We start from the raw sequence: 18958 nt of genomic DNA on the forward strand, positions 1-18958 counted from the left end.
TACTGTTGACGTCGTCCTGGGTAGGCCGTGGCTGGCCCAACATAACCCACAAATCAACTGGAGCACAGGGGAGATCCAGGCGTGGGACCCGAGATGCCAGAGTCACATTCACCATCCACCAGTCCAGAATTCACAGTCTGCGCCGCCGCACCTTCAATTGCACTCCACCTCCATGGGTAGACCTGCCCTTTACTCCTCCTACTCCGATGTGTTCAGCAAGGAACAAGCCACCCGATTACCACCACACCGGCCCTGGGACTGTTGTATCGACCTGCTGCCAGGTGCCAAGCTACCTCATGGGAAAATATATCCACTCTCCCGTCCTGAGCAGGTGGCAATGGAGGAATACATCCAGGAGGCTCTCGATCAGGGGTTCATCAGGCCGTCCACATCTCCAGCTGCATCCAGTTTCTTCTTCGTCCCCAAAAAGGATGGCGGACTTCGACCATGCATCGACTACCGAGTGCTAAATGACGCCACCGTCAAGTTCGCCTACCCGTTACCACTCGTTCCGGCGGCTCTGGAGGAACTGCGGGAAGCCAAGGTGTTCACCAAACTCGACCTCCGCAGTGCCTACAATCTGATCCGTATCCGAGAGGGAGACGAGTGGAAGACTGCCTTCATCACCCCTGCCGGGCACTACGAATATCAGGTTATGCCCTATGGGCTTGCTAACAGTCCATCCATCTTCCAGAGTTTCATGAACGAAATATTCCGTGATTATCTCCACCAATTCGTCATTGTCTACATAGACGATATCCTGATCTACTCCCGGAACATAGAAGAACACCAAACCCATGTCCGCCACGTCTTACAACGACTTCGAGACCACCACCTCTACCTAAAAGCTGAGAAGTGTGAGTTTCACTGCACTACCGTCTCCTTCCTCGGATACGTGATCTCTGCGGAGGGAGTTCAGATGGAGTCAGCCAAGGTAGATGCTGTGGCCAACTGGGCGGAGCCCACAACGGTGAAAGAACTCCAACGTTTCCTTGGCTTTGCCAATTTCTATCGGCGCTTTATCAAGAACTACAGCCTGCACTCGGCTCCTCTAACATCCCTTCTAAAAGAAGGTCAGCGCCGGCTGCGCTGGACACCCCAAGCTCGAGAGGCCTTCAGCCATCTTAAACACCTCTTCACCTCGGCACCCATTCTTCGACATCCTGACCCGTCCAAGCCGTTCGTCGTAGAGGTTGATGCGGCCAATCACGGCATTGGAGCCGTGTTGTCTCAAAGGTCTGGTGAACCTTGCTCACTCCATCCGTGTGCGTACTTCTCTAAGAAACTCTCTCCTGCCGAATGCAATTATGGAATCGGAGACCGTGAGTTGTTGGCCATTAAACTCGCCCTTGAGGAGTGGCGGCACTGGCTAGAGGGAGCTCAGTTCCCATTCACTGTTGTCACCGACCACAAAAATCTCCAATATCTGCAGAATGCCAAGAGACTCAATGCTCGTCAGGCTCGGTGGTCACTCTTCTTTGCTCGCTTTAATTTCCAGATCACATATCAACCCGGTCACAAGAACACTAAAGCAGATGCTCTGTCCCGTATGTACTCACCAGATCCAGACACCGACAAGCCTGATTCAATTCTACCACCCTCCGTTTTCCTCGCGCCTATCCTCTGGCAGATCGACGAGGAAATTCGAGCCGCCACCCTCGAGGAGCCTGCACCTCCGGAGGTACCCACGGGTCTAATGTACGTGCCCACCAACCAGCGACTCCCCCTACTGGAAAGTACGCACACGTCACCTGGCTCAGGACACCCTGGCAGCAGGCGAACCCTCTCGCTCATCCAGCAGAAGTACTGGTGGCCTAACATGGCTCGTGACGTTACCCGGTACATCCTCGGATGCTCGGTCTGCGCCGTTACCACCACACCTCGGCAACTTCCCGTGGGAAAATTACAACCACTACCCATTCCTCGCCGACCCTGGACCCATCTAGGGGTGGATTTCGCCACTGACCTTCCCCCCTCAGGGGTGTACACTACCATTCTAGTTGTTGTTGATCGTTTTTCTAAATTCTGCAAACTAATCCCATTAAAGGGTCTTCCCACAGCGTTCGAGACCGCCGAAGCCCTCTTCACCAACGTGTTCCGGAATTATGGCACTCCAGAGGACATTGTCTCGGACAGAGGACCTCAGTTTGTCTCCAGGGTCTGGCGAGCGTTCTTCCAACTCCTCGGAACATCCGTCAGTTTATCTTCTGGATATCACCCTCAGACCAACGGCCAGACCGAGCGGAAGATTCAAGAGATCTCACGGTACCTCCGTACTTACTGCTCCCAACACCAGGATACCTGGAGCCGGTATCTGCCGTGGGCTGAGTATGCCCAAAACTCCCTTCGCCAAACCACTACAGGCTTAACCCCTTTTCAATGTGTTTTAGGCTATCAGCCACCGCTGTTTCCCTGGTCAGGAGAAGTCTCTGAAGTGCCCGCGGTAGATCACTGGTTCCAGGAGAGCGAGAGGGTGTGGGACTCAGCTCACGTCCATCTCCAGCGGGCAGTTCGGAGACATACAGAGACCGCTAACCGACGCAGATCGCCTAATCCCGTCTATCTACCTGGAGACAAGGTTTGGCTCTCCACTCGGGATATCCGCCTCCGACTGCCCTGCAAAAAGCTGAGTCCCCGCTACATAGGGCCGTTCACCATCCACTCTCAGATAAATCCCGTCACCTACCGCCTGGACCTACCACCACACTACCGGATCTCACCCACGTTTCACGTCTCACTGCTAAAGCGTCACACTGATCCAGTTTCTCCTTCCTCCACAGAACCAGAACCGCCTCCCCCTCCAGACCAACCCGAAATCCTCGGAGACAACATCTACCAGGTCCAAGAGATCCTCGACTCCCGGCGGCGGAACGGCCACCTGGAATACCTCATAGATTGGGAGGGGTTCGGTCCCGAGGAGAGGTCGTGGATACCACGCAATGACATCCTGGATCCGGCTCTCCTCGAAGATTTCCACCGACAACACCCGGACCGCCCGGCTCCCAGAGGTCGTGGTCGTCCCCGTCGCCGCTCTAGGATGCCTGGAGTCACCCGTGGGGCGGGGGGTAGTGTCACACCCTCAGCTCGTTCCCTTAGCCCCAGTCACCATTGCCAGTCACCATCCACTCAATCTCCCATGCACCGCTCACGTGAACCGTCACCTGAATACTGATCACCTGCACCTGCACCAGCAATCACCACACCTTTAAATACTCACCTCACTCATTCACTCACCGGCTGGAATCAAGCTTACATGGACGCTCTTTGTGGATCTTCTGCCTGCTTCTTGTGGACCGCATTGTGACTCTGTGGAGATTCAGTTACAGCGATTAAGGGAAGTGACTCTTTGTTGTCAGGCCTAGCTTTGTGCTTGAACTCACCTATTGATCAGTGCTTGAAGATTCACCGTCTGTGACCACACTTACCTGCTCTGTTGAAATCCTATGTTAATAAAACTTCACGAAAGTACTTACCCGTCTTCTCCTCTCCTTGTGTGGATGTGACAGCTATGCAGTTTCTGAGTTATTCTGGGTGGTTGTGTGGGTGTTACTTTAGGAACTTGTTTCTGCCACCAGAAAAACATATAAATAAATAAAATAAAAAGGTATTTGTGATTTATCTCAGAATTGTGAGAAAAAGTCAGAATTGACGTATTGACGTAAAAATGTATTATTACAACTTTTCTTAGAATTGCAAAATTATATCTCACAATTTGAAGTTATATCTCACTATATGAGTATATAAAGTGAAGAACAAAATTAAAGAACAATCTATAAATACTTGATTTTTTTTATGAAACATTGTTAATCTCCATTGCTCAAAATTTGAAGGCATTTCAATCAAAACCTTTATTTAGTGGAAAACACGATTAAAATTAAAGAACAGTAACCACTGAAGCACAAAAGAACATTACAACTAAAACTTTGGAGGGTTACAGCTGTCAGAAATTAGTAGGAAGTGTAGAGGCTCCTGTTTTGAATAACTTCAGCACATCTGCGCCCGCAGGACATCACATCAGTTCTCACACTGCTCTGGTGTGATCTTGGTCTGCTCTTCTTCCAGTCTTTTCCATTGTTCGGTGATTGTAGTGGCTTTGTTTGAGTATGTATCTCACAATTCTGAATTTATATCTTGCAAGTTAGGGCTTTTTCACTGATTTATGAGAAAAAGTCAGGATTGTGAGAAAAATAGTTGAAATTATCTTTTTAGTTTTTTGTCCTGTGTTGGAAACAGGCTTCCATAGGTTATTTACTGAGCAAAGCCCATCATGAACAAGTATTTCTGATATTCTAGTCTGTAACTATGTCTCAGGTTTTTTTCAGGTTTTTTTTTCTTCAGAGATTTCTTCCAAAGTTTGGGCTGGAATAACAATATGCATGAGGAACAATAATATTCAAATACATTAATACCGTCTCCTCTTGATTGAAAGGTCAAACATGTGAAAATATCCTTAAACGCTTCAGAAAAGTTTCAGTGATTGTGTCATTTTGGCTGGATGAGTAAAGGGTTATGGACAGATAAATTTAACTTTGCTACCAGACAAGAGAATAAGATTCATGATGCAGAACACATACAGCTGTCACAGCATCATCCACAAATCCCACAGCTATTACCAATTACATAAACTGAAACTAAACTGAGAGTGCAATGAAGCTTTCTTCCCCTAAATTAAAACTTTAATCTCATAAATTTGGCTAAAGAACTATTAAAGGACAAGTATTTGTGCACAGTGAGCCTAATGCAATACTAAAAAAAATACATGATTAAAGATAAAATGATGAACAGCTTTGCAAACCCCCTCAGATTAATCCAAAGTCATACCTGAGAAATTTGTAAAACAGAAGTGAGATGTAGAGTTGAATTTCCACCTGTGTTGAAAAGAGATCCTCTATAAACAAACAGGCACTGTTAATCTAATCAAAACCGGTCAGGGTTAGAATGCAGGAGACATCAGCATCTTCTGGTTTGATTGTGTTTAGGAAAATAACTGGATACCCAAAACGCAGTAACTGCAAAAAAGAAAAAAAAAAGAGAGAAAAAAAGAATCATATAGATGAGCTTAAATTGCATTATAGTGGTTAAGAAAAAGCAGGAATAATGCACCTCCTTTGAAGACTACAAGTTTTGTTTGCAAGCACATAAATTGCAAATATTTCAGAATATTAGTGAATGTTTTGCCAGTGACCAAATATATAGAGGGATAAATTTAATTTTATAATGTAAATATAATTTATTATGTTACAGTAATAAGAATCTAACCACGATTAATTTTGAGAATGGGAATAAAAATGCCTTGATGTATAAGCAAATAAATTATTAAATGCATGCATAAATAAATAAAAAGCAGGCATGCATAAATAGTTTCATGAAAGTTGCCCAGCAGCTGCAGAACACTGTCTAAATGATTAGGGTAAAAACAGAAGACAGGCTAATGCTCTATGCACCTCTGACCCAGCCGAACCTCAGGATCCTGAATCTAGGCTCAGGTCCTGGTCTAATCAACATCCATAAGCTCTGATCCAAAGCACAGCCCCGGCCAGCAGTGCTCTGAACAGGTCAGCGTGGACTTATGGAAATAATGACACCACACTGAGCCCCTCGTGCCAGAAGGAAAAATCTGGCCCACTCGATCTGTTTTTAATAATTTCTCTCTCTCTTTCTCGCCTTGTGCCACTCTCTGGTTACACAGAGCTGCAGCTGTGACAATAACGCCAGTCCTAAAATCCAAATTTGAAAACAAGAGGTTATTCATATATTTTAAAATTCATTTTATAAATATTTGAAATGATAAAAAGTTAAATTACCCGAAATGAAAATAACAATAATAATAATAATAATAACAATAATAATAATAATAATAATAATATGTATATATATATATATATATATATATATATATATATATATATATATATATATATATATATATATATATATATATATATATATATATATATATATATATATATATATATAATATTTATAAAAACAATGACTTCATATTAAGGCAGTGATATTATAAAAGAATATGCAAAATAAAGAACATAAAATAGAAACATTTAAATATATATAAAAACAATCACTCTGTCTTTTAAACATCATATTTAGGGCAGTGACATAATAAAGTTGAAGACATGGTTCAAACAGAAGTAAGACTTTAACAGTAATTCATTTTTCCTACGTGTATTCAAGCTCAAATCTTTTATGGGAAAAAAATCATAGTTATCAATTGTGTTCCAGAAAACTATTATTCTTGGCACAACAAACAAAAATACAGTTTGTACATTTTTGCCTTGCTTTACATCACGATTGGTCAATAATGTACAATTCCTGCTGGCTATTGGTCAAAGTGCTTTTCAGTCATTACCTTCATTATGTATGAAAACAATAGGAAAACAAAGCCATTTTAGGCAATTTAGAACCGTATGGGAAAAAGAGGATGTACGGTCACCCTAAAATAAATGCACAATCCACATCTCACAACATAGAGAAAGCACAGAGTTTGTCCTGATTTCATCAGTTTTTCAGTGTGACTCATTGATTGTTAATAGCAATGATGATAATCAGTTTCACCGGACACTGTTTTTCACTCTAGATGGGTTTAAGTGATATAGCAGGTGTTTTTAGTATCTGAACATGATTTTTCAGTCAACATCTTTGGAAAATATATAAATAAATGCAGGAAACTCGCATGCTGCGATCAGAGAATATTTCTGGGGTGGAATGTGGCAAGCTGGTGAAAACAATACATTTTCATGGAAATCATTTTTAATGCCAGAAAGCGAGAAGAAACAAGAGAGATAATACACTTTACACAACTTAAGTGTCAGATTTCATATAACAATTTTTATTGTGTCTGGCTCTTTAGAGAGCGTTTAATTTATTAGCTAAAACTTTCCCAGTGATATACTTCTAAATCAGCATCAAAGCAACTGCAGAGCTGAGGTGATGCATGTGTTTTCATAGATTTACAGCCTGCACCACTGAATATGGGTTAACATGTTCAGACTGGCACACAACTTTGAACTCATCGCCAGATTTAACAGGTGCATTTCATTTATCAACTTAGCAATGAAGGAAAAACCATAGATTTTCACAGAAATACCAGACTAGCAGTTTGTCTGAGCGATTATCAGTTTGTGCAGATCAACAAAATGTCCAGGGTAAGAATAATACATTTTGAAGAGTGAAATATATATGAAATATAGACTATGTTTCAGATCCTATATTATGTTTAATAGATGGTTTGCTGTATATTACAATGATTATAACAAATCATATTATTGTAAATTTAAGTAACAATATAATGGTATTAAACAATAAAAAAATAATTAACAATATTTAATTATATATACATAATTATTAACAACAACAGCAACATTATTATTATTATTATTAATGATATTATCATTATTATATTGAAACTGTTTAGTAAATTTGGTTTAAACTTGCCATACCTTGCCATAACAGAAAAAGTGGTGCTTCAAAACATTAATTCATTATTGGGACATCTCTAATAACTAATTTAGATAAGATGAATGTAAGACTGATGAGAGCACTGCACATTCTCATGCAAACATACAGGAGCCTGTTTAAAATGAGCACCAGCTAACCTCCAGAGACGGCGAAGGAAGCAGGGTTTTATGGCGTTTGTAATAGTAGTAATATTTTTGGAGTCAGGTGGTGTGAGATGGTTTGGCTGTGGATGGAGCTGTGAGAAGGAAACATCTGCTCTGTTCATTCCTGGAATACCTACAGCGCTGTGCTCTCCTCTTCAAACCACAGAACTGAGGCCAAGGTCAGGAGATGATCCAGGAGCCTGCAGAACGTCTCACAGCAAGCACATCTGCACAATCAACCACAGGACAAATCACCATGAGAAGTATGCATGCATCATGCTAATTTTATGTTTCGTTTAATTCCAGAGGACTGCAAATGTTTCCGTAGCAGTAAGATTCCCTTTTTAAGTGAACAGCTAGTTTTCTTCCAAACAGGTTGTTACTGAAAGTCACTGAATGATAGCATTTTACATTGTGGTTTATTGTAATACTAATCTCAAGGAACACATCGGTTAAAAATACTATAATAGTATATATATATATATATATATATATATATATATATATATATATATATATATATATATATATATATATATATAAATAATAATGGTGTCATATTATTCATGTAATTTCATTAATTTTTAGCTTGAAGCACAAATGGAGACATTTCTTTGATTTATTTTTTTTAATACTTTTCCACTTGATGATCACATTATGAAATGGTTCCTGTGTTTCCTTATTTCGGTGTTATTTATATACTTTTTTAATTGATATTTAGATTTTTTTTTTTGTTATATTGCAATTTTTCTTTATTATTTTAAACACAGCATTTCTATTTAGTTTTAATTTAATTTATTTGTATTTCAAATTTAGTTTTACATGTATTTAAGTTGTGAAGGCAAAATGTATATATTACATTGTATCTTTTCAAATATTTTACTTAATTTCATTTTATGTTTCATTTACATGAACAGAAATATTGAAGGAGTTATTTGTCATTCATAAGATTCTTAAATGTTCATTTTTCATCAATTTATTTATTTTATTTTATTTATATTACATTTCATTTATTTTATTGTTTTATATTTTATTTAACAAATACATTGTTTATATTTTATTTTATTTTATATTTAGTTTCATTTCAATGAACAAAAACATTTGTTTAAAACAAGTGTTTTAGTTAATAGCAACTAACTGACTATAAACTAATGTTTAGACTTAGCTTTATTGTGTTCGAGTGGTGAAGCAGTGAAGCATCTTGCTAATGCTTTCATTCATTCATATGAGCTTCACACTGTCTGGTTGAGCCTCAGGCCCGGTTCAAACCCTGAGCCGCTGATCCTCAGTACTGTGTGACTCTCACTTGATGCTGAAATGTGATTCACTGCCTTCACTTCTGTCCTCTGACCAGCATCCCTCCCTGAGAGTCTGGAGCACAGAAAGAGTCCACTCCCGGTATTTAGGAGGAATGGGGCAATTACCATCTTTTGGGAGATTTCTCTTTTTCTAGGAATGGACAAATCACTTCCAGAATAGAGAGAACAAGCCTCTTATACCAAAGGTAGTGTGGTTTCTTTCAGTTTATTTTCTTTGAATTTATGTAATTTTATATAATGTACGATATGAGTTTAGGGCGGGATTACCTGTAACAAACCATTTAGTAGTAGTTAGAGTAGTTTTTGTGAGCAATGATATTGAGAGTTGCAAGAGCATTTAATTACACTATTTATCATCACCATTCTATTCTTATTAAATGTATTTATTTATTTTATCATAATTTATTTATTATAAACAAATGGTTTATAATAAATACAATGGTCCTGGTGGTGGCTCAGGTTCTGGCGGTGATCGTGTTGTACAGCCTGAAAGGGCAGATCGAGGATTACTTGTGTTTGGGCATGTTGGCTGATATGGTGCGGTACCAGGATGACCTGGACCTGAGGTTCATCACTGATGGGATCCAGACGGGTCTGCAGCGCTGCGGGGGTGATACCTACAGAAACTGGGGAAGTAATGTGTGAGTGGAAATAGAGAGAGGGGCTGACATCATGAGTAATTTCACGGGTTTCCAACACTGAAGTAGTCCAAAGTTAAATACATGGATTATACAACCTAATCTGTAATGTAGAGCCTCTCCAGTTTTTAATACTTTCCAGTAGGCTCTGGGATCATAGTTTGGCCTGCTTGTTGTTTTTGATCCTAGTCAGACTTTTCGTATAATTGTCCCTTTTGTGCTTTCCAATGTATTTCATTTTGTAACACCAACATGCTCATTTTGCAATCAAAATGACAATTACTCGTTATAGACAAATAATGGCTCTGCTCAAGTTTAAAGGTGAAGTGTGTAATTTTTTAAATTAGCACAATCTCTGCTGTCAGATCTTAACACAGAGTTTCCCAAATTGGAAGTTCTTGAAGGAACTGTGGGTGTTTGATGAAAATTAATTAAGTAGAACTTAAAAATTTAAAATAAATAAATAAAAAATACATCTGAAAGAAATAAAATAATATTATTCAAATAATCCAAAATTTTACCTCAAAATTTCTATATTTTATTTGTCCACTTACATGGTAGGCATCGGAAAACTGTGATGCAAATATGTTGTTAAATTATTGTATTAGTAACTATTATTAAAATCTCTTGTTTAAAAATATCTTAACCTTTCTTATTAAAATATCAGTGGGTAATTCATGTAAATATTTAAGATCATATTTGAGCAACATAGCATCTTCTGGTTCAACCGATGATGTGAGTTTAGAGTAAAATTATCTTTAATAAACCATTTAGCATCAAATTATGTGAAAATGACACTGAGAGCAGAAAAATGTTTGATAAAACTATTTGGAATTAATAAATAATAATAATAATAATAATAATATTTTCTGCAGTGGTTATTATTATTATTAAGTACTGTTATCAATATTATCATCATCAAAACAAAAAGGTTCAGCTGACTAATACGTTTGGGAATCCCTGTCTTAAAGGTCCAGTTTTACGCGCTTTTTTGAAGCTTTGATTGTGTTTACAATGTGCAATATAACATGTGTTCATATTTCGCGTGTAAAAAAACACAGTATTTTTCACACAATTCACCTATCTGTTTACTGCTGTTTCCACTGTCACAAAAACGGGCTGATGTCTTCCTTGTTCTATGAAGCCTCTCCTTCAGAAATACGTGACGAGTTCTGATTGGGCCAGCGGTTCCTGTGTTGTGATTCGACAGCAGCTGAGAGCAGGCTGCCCTCCTGGTAACGTGATTGGACTAGAACGCACGTGCTGGAGATGTATTTATAGTCACAGGAGCGTTTTTACTGACAAGATGCGCATGAAAACCGCATTTGTTTTTTTTGCACAGCCCTAACATCTAGTTAACAAAGCTAAACAGCGTTGCCCTTTGTGTAGTAAGTTACAGAAACTGTTAAACGCACCAACTTAAATAATAAAATACACTTACCGGTTGTGGTCCATAAACAACGCTTTCTCCAGACAAAGAGGGAACTGCTCCATCTTTCAAGAATAATCTTTGTGCAAATCCAGCATTAAACTGATTGAGATTGAGAAAGTTGTCCTCAGCAAGCTGTCCTCAGCAAAATGAGCTGCACATAGTTTTACATGTGTTTTATAATTTTCGGGAACCGAGTTAAACATAAATTGTAACCATTAATCTCAAAGTACAGCATTCCTGGGAAGCCCAAACAAAGATGATTGGACTCAGAGATGAAAAAAAAAGCGTTTCAACAACATGGCGACAAACACAAACAGCTCTTCCTTCTTCTCCGTCGGAGCGCAACAAGGCCACGCCCCCTGTTTGTGAATTCATGTGGGCGGCAGTGTTGCCAACTTCTTTCAATGGAAAGTAGCTAAACCCTGCCTGAAAAGTCGCTAAATGTCGCTAGATGACGTCATGTGCTAATTAGCATATTCGTGACGTAAGTGCGTCATATTATCTTGCCCTTTCTGTGCTCATGTACTGCATTTTAAGGCAGCCAAAATTCTCAATAAAAGTTTTTTATTATTATATTTGAATGTTTCTGTTGTCCGACAATGGAATTAATATTATAATGACTGAAATGCGCCTATTAAGAATACATAACCAGCTCTCAAAGATGTTAATCTCTGCACTAAAATCCTATTCACGACATTGTCTAATGAAATCACATACACATAAGATTAAGATAATGATTGTACTGTGATTTCGGCTATACTTGTATGTAAAATAGAGTTAGAAGCAACAGAATATATTTTTTTAACTGAAAGTGCTGCTCCTCTCTGCTCGTTGAACATAGCAGATGCAGAGAGAGTGAGGCGTGTGCGCACGCTGGGAGAAATAGAGAGAGAGAGAGAGCTCGTGCGGCAGTACCGGAGAGTCTCAGAGACTAAATAAGGTCTGTCAAAAAAGTCGCTAGATTTGTCGCTAGTCGCTTTTTTGGAAAAAAGTCGCTATGGGGGTCTGAAAAGTCGCTAAATCTAGCGACAAAGTCGCTAAGTTGGCAACACTGGTGGGCGGTGGTTAGTCAAAAAAAAAAACTGTTTTAGTGATGTCATTACTGCAGGAACTAGAGGGCTGTAGTCCAAACGGGTCGTTTTTTGTAGGCGAATTCTGTTAAATCAAATATCTCGCTTGGCATTGAACTTTGAGCTTTAGAATTTTACAGATATTATTTATACTCTAACAACAACATTACACACTAACTAAAGTTTAAAACATGGAATCACGAAGAAGGGGACCTTTAATAAATAGGTTTAGCAAGTATTAACACTTTATTTTTGGATAACAACAACAACAACAAAAAGAAAAGGAAAAATCCTATGGCCTTACACTGAGGGAAGGAGCTGACTCTGAGCTTTATCTAGAGACCAGAATATCTGAGGGACCTGGGTTATTAAACAACAGTGGATGAAAATGCACTACAAACACTAAGCACCTCTGAGCAACCGCATGACATCATCCATGGGTGGTGTTGGCGCAGTGGATAAGACGCATGCCTTTGGTGTGAGAGACCCGGGTTCGAATCCACTGTGAGGCACCAATGTGTCCCTGAGCAAGACACTTAACCCCTAGTTGCTCCAGAGGCGTGCGACCTCTGATATATATAGCAATTGTAAGTCGCTTTGGATAAAAGCGTCAGCTAAATGATTAAATGTAAATGTAAATCCTAGCATGAAAGCAAGTTTCGCATGAAATCTTTTGGCTTCGGCTAGTAAACAAACACATAGAAACCACACAACAACATGCCAAACATCAGTCAGAACCACTTAGTACCCAAGTAGCAATGTCTACGCATGCACTTTAACACTATCAGTTATGCATTACCCACAAATCAGAAAATGTAAAATTTTAGCAATAATGTTTAATGTTTTGCAATAATAAATCACACACTTGAACTACCATGAAATAAAAAGGATCATGCCATATGTTGCAAACGCATCTGATTGTGTTTCTCCTGTAAATATTTATCTGGCACAGGTAATTAAACTTTTCGGCTCCAGGGGTCCAGGAGTGTGGAGTGCCCCCCTCATGCTGCATAGACCATCTAGAGAATGGGACGGTGTTGAACAGCCAGTGTGGAGTGGGTGCCCAACAGCTGGATGAGTTCTCAGCCCAGAGCGTGATCTTCCTGGGCGGCTGTCTGGGCAGTATCTCACGCTGGATTAAGCAGCACAGTGGAGTGATTGTTACGGTAGTCATCAATCTGCTGGGGGTCCAGATATTCACTCTGTTCATAACGGCCCATCTGCTGCAGAAGATACGGTGGAGCAGAGCTCAGCATGCTGTGTACTTACAATCACTGCAATGAATGGATTCAGATGTTTCAATAACAGGATATTGTGCCATGGGGATTATGAACCAGTCTATATTTAATCAATTCATTGGATTTGACATCTGGAGATCTTAAGTTATTTATTCTGGAGATAAACAGTCTAGGAATTTCATGATAGCATGTAAAATTGTAAAGCCATTACAAGGATTTAATTGGTTTTCATTGCTTGTAAACGTTTTCATTAAATACATATTCTTATTGGGTCAAGCTGGTCAAAAGTACAATACTCTCAAAACTGCAATTTATAATAGTGAACATTACAGGTCATCTTCTGTTATGTAGATGAAACTGTTTGCAAAAAATCTAGAAAAATTTAAGTCTAAGTGTGAAAGTCTGTGATGGGTATAGAGTTTGTGTATATTTTGTGCAATATAAAACATTTAGAATGTGTTTACGAGTGGTTCCTCTTCAGGAACTCAAGCTGCGCTAAAGCGCTTTGGGGAAACGCCTTTGGCAAAATCAACTCTGAATATCATGTGCAATCAGTCCAATGAAAGAGCGTGACGTCACAGGCGGGTTGACGTAGCGACCAGGAAGCTATAAAGGCACGTGCCATGCAGCTGGCTTCAGCTTCGCGTCTTTCAGCAAGTGCTCTGTGTGTGCATCTTCAAAAGTCTGTCTTGTGAGTCTTATTTATTGTTGTCTGTCCCAATAAAGCAACATAATGCCAAAGAGCAAAGCTAAGACTAGACATATGAAGGGCGAATCCAGATCGCGCTATAAATTGTGTTTTCCTCCCTGCCCACGCTACATCACGGCTGGGGATACACAAGATTTATGTGTGGTTTGCCTGGGATCGAAGCACGCTGAGTCGGCCTTTCGAGGGCATTGTGAATGATTGCCGATGCGGACGCTTCGATCCCGGAGGGCTCTCTTCGAGGAGTGAACCTTCGCCAGCGTTCTCCGCGGTGCTGGCCCCGCTTCTGACAAGGCAGAGCGGCTGCTGCACTCGTGGGGTTCGCAGGTGGATCTGGCGGAGGGTATGGAGACGGGCCAGTCCTTATCTCCTTCCTCATCTGCCAGATCCGACGCCCAAACCCTGGGTTCGGAAGCACGCTCGTCGGTTTCTTCCCCCCAGGGCGAGGGGTCGACATTCCAGGAGCAGAGTTTCCACCCTCGTCGCTCTCGTGGGTTATCTGGGCGGCATATACCCACTCCACAGGAAATGTCCTCATACCGCGGGGACTTCCAAAGCTAAATCAGATTTTCGTGCAATTATCGAAGCTAGGAAGTCCTCAACAAAGAGGTCCTGACGCAAGAGGCGCAGTGACCCTGAGGGTAACCCCCACTGGAATAGAGCGGTGTCCGCCTCATTATACGATGCCCGTCTCACCCCAGTGCCCTCTGGAGGCCGGTATGCCAACCCTGCCAGTGTTTCAGGGCCAAGGGGTCTCCCGCGAGCGTCACTCCCAGTTATGCCCGCCCGCGAGCGTAGAGGAGCTGGGAGGCTCGCCATCCCTTCGGGGGCGACTTACACCAGAGATCAGTCTCGGGAGCAATTGGTCAGATTTTCTCCACAGGGCAGCTCTGCAAACCAGTCCTCGGATCTGATTTGAGCTACAACGTGTTTGACAGTGAGCATTTTGAACTTCAGTGACATTACTGAGAGGTTGACATGCAATTATAGTCGAGGCTATCAATGTCTCCTATGTGTCCTCTGGTCTTCCCCTTCCTTTGGGAGCCAAGGCTCACTCTACGTGGACTATGGCTGCCTCTAAGGCCTTTCTAGCAGGTGTGTCCCTCTTGGACATCTGCAACGTTGCGGTATGGTCAACGCCCTCTACATTTGCCAGATTTTACAATCTCGATATGCAAGCCGCTCCTGGTTCTTTTGTCCTCTTGCCTTAGCTGTGCTCTTCGGATACACACTAGGCAGGGGATTGGTAGTCTGGCAGCGTTGGAACATTGTTCCCCAAATCGCTTGACGCAGCTCGAGTTCCTGAAGAGGAACGTCTCTAGGTTACAAATGTAACCCTAGTTCCTCGAAGGAATGAGACGCTGCGTCGCAGAGCCATACTCCCGGCACCCCTACCGGCGCTTGGTTCCCTACTCGAAGCTGAAGCCAGCTGCGTGGCATGTGCCTTTATAGCTTCCTGGTTGCTACGTCACCCCGCCTGTGACGTCACGCCCTTCCATTGGACAGATTGCACACGATATTCAGAGTTGATCTTGCCAAAGGCGTTTCCCAAAGCGCTTGACGCAGCGTCTCGTTCCTTCGAGGAACTAGGGTTATATTCATAACCTAGAGACGTTTATTCTTCTGATTTATAACCAGAATAACCATACATCAACAATGTGCAAAAATAAAATACAAATGAAAGTATATTGATATATTTTTTTATTTTTTTACATTAACATCATACCTCTATAAGTAATTGCTTCATTGTACATACAGACCACAAACAAGGAGTCCTCTGTGACTCAAGGCCAAATACACTGGATTCAAGCAAAACAGAGTTTACCAGTTAAATAGTAAGAAGCAAGCGCCACCGTCTGGCGAGAAAAGAAATATAACTTCATTTGAGTTTTATGTAATAGAACAATAACAACTTTGTATATTTTAGCATCACTTTTAGGTATTATTCAATATGTACATGATAAAAACATTTACATGCTGTAAGTAAACTTACTTAACATCATAAACTGGCTTTGTAAGTATTGCCTCATAGATATTTATTACACAAATTCAGTTTATAATTGAATCACCTACACTGAATATTGTACAGATTTCCTTTGTACCTGTTTATTAAATAACACTGCATCATCTGTGATAAAATTGTAAAAATGTGTCATTGTCGCATTGCAGCCTATTTTTGCATTTCATCAGTAACAGATTTTAGACAGCCCTGACCTCAATAGTAAAAATTCAGTACTGCTTTCCATATGGGTTAGATGGCTATTTAGTATCCATCTGTCTCATCGTCATAAATATCATTTTCATCAAACTTGCCATTTTGCCTCCATCTTTACCTTCTTATGGTTCTGTTTTGCCATACGTTACTTATTTCCCATGTTCAGGCCCAATGAGCAATACATTTGCTGAATCAGCATCCAGATTTGCATTTACTGTTAAATAGAATAATAATAATGCATTGTTTTATAGCGTCTTGCCAGGAATCCTGGTAAGTTTACTACATTATATACAAAAATTAAGATTCTGGATAAGGATGATTTCTTTTTAATAAACTTAATGTTCAAAGCACATTATGTTATGAACAATATAATTCTCAAGTGGGAAATTAATGTGGAAACAAATCATACTCTGAAGTCCTTATGGATTTCCACAAACTGAGAAAGTGAAACCGTGTCAGGTTCTTTCCCGCTCTCTCCTCTACGTATAGCGTATGCCCAATACTAGCACTCAAGCTGTAGAAAGCCTATCTCACTTGACTTCCTCCTGCACTCATTAGAGGGAATGTGTTTCTTGATTCTTCCTTGACTTACATTGACTGTCTTCTTCACAACTGAATAAATTCTCTTGATATGCGAGTTTAAGAGGATTATAATGAGATGTGGTTTAGTTTTATTTCTAATTTCTTGTATCTGAACAATGTAAGTGATGATGACACAATATACTTTCCTTTATTCCAGCTGGTGAAAACTATTTTCTGTGTAGACGTGTGTCTTCAGGCTATGACCATATAGGTTTATAACTATTTGCGGAGGTCTTTCATCTGAGAAGTCAAGTATTTAGTCTTAAAGCTGGAGTCCGAGTCAATTCTGGGGTCATTTCATTGACTGTTGCAAATACAATCTCACCCTTAAAAATCATATTTACAAGTTTGGATTTTAAAGACAAAATATGTTCCAGGGATACTACTAAGATGCTAGCTCAACTTGTCTTCCTCTGCCTGTATACAGTGTCAGTTCAAGATACAAAAATACATAAATCTCTGGGTGTGTGTGCACTTGGATGGGTTAAATGCAGAGCACAAATTTAGAGTATGGGACACCATACTTGGCTACACGTCACTTTTCACTTTCAAATATATGTAAAATTATTGATTTAATATATGTTCATATTCAAAATCATCTGTAACACCATGATGTAAACACCAGATGCTTACTAATTAATCACAAATTAATTACACATCAATTTTAGCTGAGAATATACCCCCCAAAAATACCATTTAAAACTTTATAGTGATGATTAAACATTGCATAAATAATGATAATAGATGGGCATTAATAGGTTTTTAAAATGATTTTTAATTGTGTTCATTCTCAACATCTATTATAAAAATATGATGATACTAAACTTTTACCTTTTACCTAAAGAGCAAAGAATACACAAATTGAGCAGGTATAAAATATTTATATTTAAAGGTGCTGAATTAAATCTGTCACACTGCATTTACATCAGGTATTACACTTTCATGGATTTGTAAGCTCTATTAGAAGGGACAATTATAACTTAACAGTTTGCTCATCACAATATAACATGGCTTCAGGAGATTTTGACCAAAGTACATGAGTTGTATTGACTATTGTTATGATACTTATTGAAGATTGGCAGTAAAAATCTACTTTGTATGCAGCACAGAAGATCAGACACACTGAAAACATCTTAACATTTGCTGGAACGAAAGTGACCAGGTGTAAACATGCCCTTTGTCAGATTGATATTAATGTCACAAATTAATACATAACATGAAAATGAATGCATATAGGAGTAAATTAATTAACTTAAACTCATAATTCATTTCATTCACAAATCTAATCAATATTTGGACCAACCTACTAATTCTTTATGCTATCAAACACAAAGTAGAGAAAACTAAGTAATAACACATTTCTATTCTTCTATTTGATCTTGTTGTTTGATTCCAGCTTTACTCTATCTGAAGATTCATCAACAAATACCAAACACTATTGAAGGAGGAACAGTTAACTGTATGATGCTTTTCATTCATTATCTGCTCCAGCTCAAAACAGTATTCATAAATAAATGTATTTCATAATATTTATAGATAAATTAAACCCCTTATCTTGTAAACAACATTCATATTGATATAGAGGAAGTATTTGTATTTGTTTACAAATATAAGTCTTTTACAGTCATTTTAGTCATTTAAGCATAATTCTTTATATCAAAAGATTTTTAAGATCACATACAATCGTCCTTGTGTGTACTGTAAGTTATATGTAATGTTTATTACATTACACTTTTCATTTAATTTCCTTTTATTTCGTAATGTAAATACAGTTACTGATCACATTAATAATCATCACAGATAATCAGCGGTGTGAAGTTTTCATTCTTCAGATACCCCAAACTAACAAATGGAAAGAGTTTCTTATCAAAAGACTGATTAGTGAAAGAATACATAAGAGACATAGACTCCACATCATAAAAAGTGATAAGACCCTTCCCATAATCCACAAACACACCGACTCTCTGAGGATTTACACTCATAGAAAGAGAGACACGTGGAGATTCATGAGCCCAATACTTCCCATTTTTCAGACCCACAGCCCAGTATCCATCCCCAGGACTCAGACTGATCGACCCCTTCCTGTTCACAGATTCTCTGCTCACTCCTAAATCCCACTCAGTTTGTCCATTCACCTGA

At 39.5% G+C, this 18958-nt stretch overlaps 2 protein-coding genes across 2 annotated transcripts in view; one reads left to right on the top strand and one right to left on the bottom strand.

The window, feature by feature from the left end:
• The first annotated feature begins 9376 nt into the window (after nucleotides 1-9376).
• On the top strand, nucleotides 9377-13361 carry LOC127943206 (tetraspanin-10-like). Its single transcript, XM_052539447.1, is given in 2 exon segments — nucleotides 9377-9579; nucleotides 13031-13361. Coding segments are annotated over 2 exon segments (534 nt in total).
• A 4321-nt stretch (nucleotides 13362-17682) lies between these two features.
• The window catches only part of LOC127955336 (butyrophilin subfamily 1 member A1-like), a 270064-nt gene continuing 268788 nt past the window's right edge, over nucleotides 17683-18958 (bottom strand). Inside the window, exon 8 of the mRNA XM_052553453.1 lies at nucleotides 17683-18954. Within this exon, the coding sequence (XP_052409413.1) occupies nucleotides 18604-18954 (351 nt within the window). The 3' untranslated portion in view covers nucleotides 17683-18603. The remainder of the gene's footprint in view (nucleotides 18955-18958) is intronic.

This window comes from Carassius gibelio, chromosome A3 (genome assembly GCF_023724105.1).
Source record: "Carassius gibelio isolate Cgi1373 ecotype wild population from Czech Republic chromosome A3, carGib1.2-hapl.c, whole genome shotgun sequence".
Classification (NCBI taxonomy): Eukaryota; Metazoa; Chordata; class Actinopteri; order Cypriniformes; family Cyprinidae; genus Carassius; species Carassius gibelio.